The sequence below is a fragment of the Anneissia japonica genome, unplaced genomic scaffold (genome assembly GCF_011630105.1).
Source record: "Anneissia japonica isolate Jap-2015-1 unplaced genomic scaffold, ASM1163010v1 scaffold287719_len1884721_cov185, whole genome shotgun sequence".
Taxonomy (NCBI): domain Eukaryota; kingdom Metazoa; phylum Echinodermata; class Crinoidea; order Comatulida; family Comatulidae; genus Anneissia; species Anneissia japonica.
In genome coordinates this window covers 898,032-906,332 of record NW_022715822.1, presented here as the reverse complement: position 1 = coordinate 906,332, position 8,301 = coordinate 898,032, and the positions used below count along the sequence as shown (strand labels likewise).

The 8,301-nt window shown below is 32.2% G+C and overlaps 1 protein-coding gene across 1 annotated transcript in view; it reads left to right on the top strand.

The window, feature by feature from the left end:
• LOC117109449 (zinc finger protein castor homolog 1-like) overlaps nucleotides 1–8,301 on the top strand; it is a 65,189-nt gene that overhangs the window by 26,468 nt on the left and 30,420 nt on the right. Inside the window, exons 4-5 of the mRNA XM_033251809.1 lie at nucleotides 2,853–3,426; nucleotides 4,341–4,431. Of these exons, the coding sequence (XP_033107700.1) occupies nucleotides 2,853–3,426; nucleotides 4,341–4,431 (665 nt within the window). The remainder of the gene's footprint in view (nucleotides 1–2,852; nucleotides 3,427–4,340; nucleotides 4,432–8,301) is intronic.

Below are 8,301 nucleotides of genomic sequence, written 5' to 3'. Positions count from 1 at the left end.
TGCTGTCTCTTATACACATCTAGATGTGTATAAGAGACAGGTATGCAGGGGGGGGGGGTTTGGGAGATAAGATTTTTTTTTTTAATAGTGACCTCTTGATGACCGGAAATGGCACTCTACGACTTTGAAAGTCATGGCTTGGTGTAAGCCTATTTTAAAACTATTTTAGGTCCGACTGTCCGACAAGCTTGGGCTGGTGGGGGACTTGACTTGTCCAGTGTGAGGCTTAACACCGCTGTCCCACTGGTGCCACCACTGGCCAAAAGTTGTGACCTTGTGAGACAACACATTTTCAGAAACAGTGGACAATTATTAACCACATCATATACTGTACAAGATTCTATCGAAATAAAAAAAAAATTATTAAACCTTGAAAATATAAATTAATCTTAACACTAACAACTAGAACTGTTCACGATTTCTAGCCTACCTAACTTTTACAGCAAAAGAACGCCTTGAGAAAATTAATAAGTAAATCCCCCACATTGTTGTGTGTATCATGATATTAGACCAAGATCCTGATATCCTATCGTGATTCTGGCAAGATACTCGATGTTATCTTGTGTAGGCTCACATCGAACATCATGATATTGAACATCACTTTTCCAAAGTTCAGTGTGATTCGTGAACCAAGCTAAGAAATTCATTGATACAGTGGTACATTACCAGAGACAACACAAAAAAAAAATTAAATCCATTTATTTATTTTTATTTAACTAGGTGCACTCACACACACATGCATCATGGATTGTCAATTAGCAAATATATCACTTTTACGAGTAAGTGACAATCCGTTTCACAAGCCAAACATACACACCTTTACACAAACTAAATCTCAATATGAGGCTATAGGGAATGGAGTAGTCAAAAATAATCCTGCAACACTGATAGGAATTGAACCCAGGACCTTGGGATTGGAAGGCAAGCACCAAGCTATTCAACTCCACTCCATGTTCCATCCCTCATTCTATTCAATTCAAAACATTACTTTTGACCTAAAATAAAAACTGCCTTTGACTACAGTATCCAAAGTGCATTTGATTGTATAATGTAAACATATTTATATTGTATGTATAAACAATAGATTTTTATTGATGAAGTACAAGATCGGCATAATTTACTTAGCACGCAGTTAGTATTATAAATAACAATAATTGTAAAATGGTGATTGCCTTCCAAGGCCAAAGTTCAAATTTTGTATAATATTTTTTTTCTCACTAGAAAGTTCCTTATTCTTTTACTCTCTATAGTAAATAGTAACAATAATAAAATAAGAAACATTATTGGTGCTTACTAAGCTAAATAGGAACCTTTGCGATTGTTTTTGTGTATGTGTGTCTGTATTATGTAAACGCCATCATAGTTTGTAAACAGGCAAACCATGCAAAATAAAATTTAATTTTTGGCCAATTATAGTAGCGAACCCGCTGCCACAAAAAAATTGGAAATTCCAAAAAACTCTAAATATAAGATGTATTTCTTCCTAATTATACTGTATATATTTAAAGCAATCAACCATTACTACACTGTTTTTATTTATTTTTATTTTCTCTTCCATCTAGATGTTTTTGGCAAAACTATTTGCTAAATGAGAAAACAAAATTTTATTTTTATTTTATTTTTTTTTTTAATGTCTTGCCTTATGATTTTTTACATACATACAGCACCTCTTTCCTCCCTCCCCTAACATTCTAAATATTAAAGATAAATTTAATAGAAACCAGTGTATAATCTCTTGTTATTAATAATAATTAAAAAAAGAAGTAGGAACTGTGGTCCCTGTCGGGGTCTAGTTAAGTTTGCCAGAATAGTAAGTGGCATAAGATAATAATAATAAGATACAGTAAATAAGATTTGTAGAATGCTCATATCCATTTTATGGGAATGCTCAAAGTGCTTGAGAAAATATACGGAAAAACAAAGAAAATCAAAAGAAAAAAAGAGTGTCTATAAACAGGAAAATGAATTTTAAGTCAATTGTGATTAATATCACTTATAAATCATGCCCTTAGTTCATGATCAGAAGGCAAGAAAATATGATAAAAGCTGGTATCTTAACTTGAATAATAGACAGAATTTAATCCTTTTTTTATTTTTTCCATGAAGACTGGCATAGTACTTAACTTTTATGGTCTTATGATTGTTAATATCAGTTAAAAAAAAAATTATACTTTACCTTCTGTCTTTAAATTGGTATGTAATTCACAGACTTTAATCCTTTTCAATTTGTTTCCTTGAAGTGAATTCTGTTTGTTGTATTATTGTTTTGCAGGTTGGTAAAATATGAAGAACAAAAACAGACATGGCATTTATAGACATAGAGAATTTTATATTTTATTTTCCTTATTAAATTTTCACTACAATAGGTTTTAACTTGTTTTATACAATCAAACCCATATTAAGGGGACACCTTTGGGACAAAAAATAGTGTTCTCAAGCAACAATAACAAAATAGTAAACATTTGTAAATATCAATAAACATAGAAATAATTATAATACAAATATTTTTTCCCTAGGAAAATTGATACGTGGAATTGGACATAACGTAGGGATTGTTATTTTACTGATTGTGTGTCTGTTGTTTGTGTTGTGCTTTTGTTGTCAATTGTTTAGACAATAATTTTGTGGCACTTGTGATTTCCATGGGCGTTTAATGCTGCAGTACACGCTGTCTAGAGTTTTTCCCAGAGCAGTGAAACTTGGCATGGGCATTATAAATGCCTGTACCAGTACGGAATAGGCTTATACTTAAGGTGGATTTATACACAAGGGATTATGGTATATATAATTCCATATAAAACCAAGAATAACTAAAATTAATCATTTAAACTGTTAATTTTTTTTTATTGCAGGAGAAGCAATATCCAAAGATGTACCAAATCTGCGGATTTCAAAATATGACAGTTACATCAAGCGACTACAGGAAGGACAGTCTATAACCCAGATTATAAATCGCAAGAATGGTGGCTCCTCTCAAAAAGTCCGCGACCTACTCAACCATCAGCTTCACCAGAAAGCCAACCTACCATCCAACGGTGATAACGCTAATGCGAACGGTGAAATGCAGACAATTGATCTCTCGGAGCATGCGAGATCTATGCGAGGCCCGCAGTATGAGGCACTTGTTCAGAATATACTTAAAGCGCAAGGTATAGACGCGTCCACGTTTCAACATCAACGGCCGGAGGCGGCAAACCAAGACTCATCTTTACCGCAAGATTTAAGTATGGCCTCTGAACGGCACAGGGTAAAGCAGCACGAGTTGGAGTTGAGTAAAGATAGTGCACCAAGCTACGCTGCGCAGTTCGACGGCAATGGCTCAATGGATGAGAGTGGCGATGATGCGTCAAAATCAACGAGTGATGTGATATCTAATCTTGATACAAGCGATGGTGAACCCAACATGTATATGAAGTATATAGCAAAGTAAGCATTAAACAAATTTTTTAAAACTGTTGTACGCCAACATATGGATGTGGTGTGCCCATATATGGTCATGATGTGTTGTCATCATGACCATATTTAGGCATGTCATGTTTCATAGTCTGGACACTTGTTTACCTGAAATGTTAAACCACTGTTCACATTGGATATCAAAACTGACACTGAGAGATGATGATGAAACGAGCTTAATTTCGGTATTGATGCATGTTTTTGTTTCACATGGTATAAAAATATCTTGCAATTTGTTATTAAAATTCAACTTGACTATTAAAACTTGCATTTGCAAGCACATGAGAAGGTAATGGTCTTGCAAGTGATTCTGGTAAGAATCGATCCAATGACCTCCAGATAACTAACTTGCTGGGCAAGATGATGACCTTTCAGCCCAGGGGTCTTGGTCAAAAAAAGTCTAATTTTATTATAGCTCATAAAACCTGTTTGTTTTTAACATAAATATATCTTTTATAGTTCATTTCCATCTCGAATAACTCATTAATGTTATTTATCTCCGAATCTTTATTCTCATTATATTCTGTACAGTCTCTCTCATTTAAATCTGAAATCTCACATAATTATTTTTTTTATCTTTCATATGAATCCCAAATTATACCTTATTATATTCTTTGCAATATGAATCTCATATCCCACATTTGCTATTGACATTTTTTATCCTATCTTGCATTTTTAAGTTTTCAACAATTAATCTCACATTTGCAATGTTTCTCCAAATATCACATAGTATCATCCTATCTTTTATTTATTTGTTCTTTGTATACTGGGTAACCTCTCAGTTAGTGATCTCCTAGAGGGGATTGTATGCATAAAACATAATAAAATCACATGAATAACAACACAATCTCAAATCTCGTATTATCGTTCTTATCTCACACTTGTAGGTACTCAGCCACTACTCATTGCAAGATGCCTTACTGCGTCTACCAGTACAAAGAACACTATCACTGTATTGCCAACGAATGTAAATTTGCTGTAAGTACTTTATTTCTACTATGTTTACAAATCATTAATAATATTTACAGATTTAAATTTTGAATGAAAATTATTGTGGACAAATAAAGACTTGCTTGAAATGAACGATTAGTTAAATACCTGTTCAGTTTCCCAGTGAACTTGTCATAATCTTACTATTGCTTCGTAAAAAGGGTAAAGGTTAATGATATGCTACCACCAAAAATTTAAAAAATAATTAAAAGAAAACGTGAAATTTAAATATAAAGTTGAATTGCCTATGTAAATATGCCACATAAACTTATTGACAGAAAACTGTTATATGCCCATATATAGTCATGATATGTCTATATATAGTCATGATATGATGTCATCATGGCCATATTTTAAGGCATGTGAAACGTTTTTGTCAAATAAAATTTGATAGTTTGGACTGGGCTTGATTGAGGTTATCGCTCATCAGACACAGTTAATCAGACTTGTGGATCAAGAAAGACAAATAATAATGGAAATAAAAAGTAATGAATTTTGTACAACCTTGATCAATACTTTAAAAAACAAACAAACTGAAAAAGCTAAAAAATACTGCCATAGTACACCAGTTTACAGAGCACCCAGAATAATTGTTTATAAAGATAAACAAAAGATAAACATTTTAAAAAAGAACATCAACAATCTTATTGGTGAAAGTAATCCGCTTATATAAATGTAGTTCTTTACAGAAAAAAAAAAATAAAAAAAAAATTAGACAAAGTAATAAAAGTATGTTAAATACAATAGGGAATATGGAATAAGTAAAAGAGAACATTGCCCATAAGACGATTATTCTCAATTACAAATATGTCATAATTTTATATGTGTCAATAAATAAGACCCCAGTCTCCACGGACCCCAGACAACATCTGGTACTACCGACCTTTCACCTCCCAATGGTCTTGACAGTTAGAAGGAAATGAAGTATTTTGATTCTGGCACCGATAATCTCCGCAAATCGTTAAGTATTGTTAGATTTGGAGCTCAATAGACGCCAAATTGTTGGTTTCTTGAAAAATTCCCAATATTTTTCAACCAAGGAGAGATTAGCATTGAGTCTGTGATTTTTTCGTAATGTGAATTACATAACTAGATTGTTTTGTAGACGTGAGAATTGTCTCTAAACTGCAACCATAAACTGTTTTATTATAAGCATTATCGAACTACTCAATGCCAAATTTATTCCTAAAGGAAAATGTGGGAAAATTTTAAAATTATTCAAAATTTCCCAGAACTATTGGAAATGATGGAATTGTTATGTAGTATGTGTTCATAAACAGTACTTAAAAAGTATCTTTAGCTTCCAACACAATTTGTCATTTATATTCTTTCGTTTAGGGTATTGCTAAACCCTACAAGCCTCCTACAAACCCCGCAAACATCCTGCAAATCCTGCCAGTCTTGGTATGAACATGGAAATTGAAATGTAGAAAATAAACTTGCCTACTTTAAAGTAGATTAAAAACAAGCCCATCCAACATTGTGCACCCTTCTACCCACCCCACTTTAACAATGGTATATTCCATTTTGGGTGGTTTTCGTCTGGGTGGTTATTGTCCTAGGTGGTTTTTGTCCTACATTCTCTTGGTATCATGCAAACCACTTGATAATGATTATTATACAGTAATATACTATAGAACATACCAAAGGAAAGTAGAAACACTTTTTGGAAGATTAATTTAAATAAATAATAATATAATGACATTTTGTGATTAAATAAAAATTTGTTTGTAATTAAATAAAATATTTTTCTTTTCCTGAAAAATTAACATCGTCCTTTGGGAAGAGTAAGTTTTGCGTCATTTGATGTATTAAATTGTTGCCTTTTATTCACAAGAAAAACAAACTTACTGTATATGGTAAACTGCAAAAGTACCTAAACTGATTTGTTTTGAAAAGTTATAATACTTATGGTACAGAAATTTTAAAATAGCAGGATACTTAAATCATTCAAATAATTATTTATTTCATGTTTATTTACTTAGGGTAATAAGTGAAAAGTTATGCCCTAATCATTTTTGTAAACAACTATTCTAAACTTTAGAATGTTGAAATGAAATATCGAGATTTAACAAATTTGTAAATGTAATGTAATTTAAGACAAATTATGAAAATTTTAAGTTTCTGTATTCGAATATTAAGACGAATAAAATATAAGGGAAAGCCCCACCTAGATTGAAAGTAATGTCACCTATTCTCAGAACATCCAGGAAAGAGGCCAACAAATTTATACGTTAATCCCTCTCCTATATGTAAAAAAAAATATAGGACAAGCCTGAGTATGGTCATGATGATATTATATGATCATATATAGGTGCATCATGACTATATATGAGAATACAACATTTTTTTGTCAAAGAAAATTTGAAAAATTTTTCTGGACAGAGTAAAGTTTCAAGTGTATCACCCCAAAGTGGGATAATTATTTGTATTTAACCATTGACACTGTAAAACTAGAAATAACAAGGATTTGTAGTGGAGAGAATATTCCAACATTGGCCAAAAAAATAACCACAATAAGGTCTGTGAGATGCAGATAACAACATACCTCGATTTAAAGGAAGGAAGTGGGAATTTATATTTCAGAATTTAAGAAGTTAGGATAGGCCTTGTTGAGATCCAGGACCGGCTTAGTAATCTTTTGCTAGACTTTAATACTATCAGTTTGTAAAACAGAACACAGGGCTTCTTCTCATTGGCACACCGGTAATGAGAACTGATGTTGAAATTATGAAAAAAATCATTAAAAAAGTGAAAATTATATGAAAAAAAAAAAAAAAAATTCTAATGAAAATTATGAAACCAACTTGACGACAGTGAATCTTGAACTGGGGCTGCAATGGTAGAAGCAAGGGTGATGTGCAGAGCTCGTAACAATTGCACCGTAGAACTCAGCCATGCCAGGGTCTGTATTTTTAGTTCATCGGCCTTGCATAATGTTTGAGTTGATTGCGAAAGTTGTGCATTTCACGGTGGTATGCATTTTACCTAGCTGCAGCTAGTTTAAAATGCTTCAGAAAATGAAAATTGTGTTTAAGACATACAAGTTCAATTACCTGTTTATTGATATTCAAAATATGTAGAATAACATATTTTAATATGCACATCTTTGATAATGGTCTTTGCTTGGATAAAGTTTGAAGAAGATCCTAGCACGGAAAGTGACCAAAGTGCCAGACAAAAAAATCCTTTGTGAAAACATGTTGAAATGGGATAGCAGAAAAAAAGAAACTAGACGTTGTTTTTCTTCATTGACATGAGAACTGATATTAAAATTATCAAAAAAACAAAATCGTATTAAAAAAATAATAATAAGGTAAAAAAAAAAGAAAAAGAAAAATCACTCGATGCTGCTGAGACCAAAACCAAGACTGCAATGGCTTTGATTTTAGGGTCATGTGTAGAGTTCTAACCGTATGGCTATAGAACCCGACTCTGCCAAGGTGCATGTGCATTTTTAGTTGTCAACCTTGCATAATTTCACTAGTTGAGGGCGAAAATTGTTCATGCATTGCACAGTAATTTTGCATCTAACCTAGCTGTAGCTAGTTTGAAAATAATGCTTTTATGAACTGCAAATTGAGTTTAAAACATAAAAAAATAATTAATTGCGCCAAAGAAAATAGTGGAAAAAGTATATGACTGACCAATTCTGCAAAACAAATCATAACTTAAAATCCATACTCCAAAAATTTGCAATGGTGGGACAATAAACAATGTACTATAGTTACTATGACTGGAAATATACTAATAATAATAAATGGATTATATAGTGCAAATAAACAAGGTCTCTATGCACTTGGATGAAGGTAGGAAGACAACGAAAAAATGGAGAAATAAATATAAACAATAAAAAAA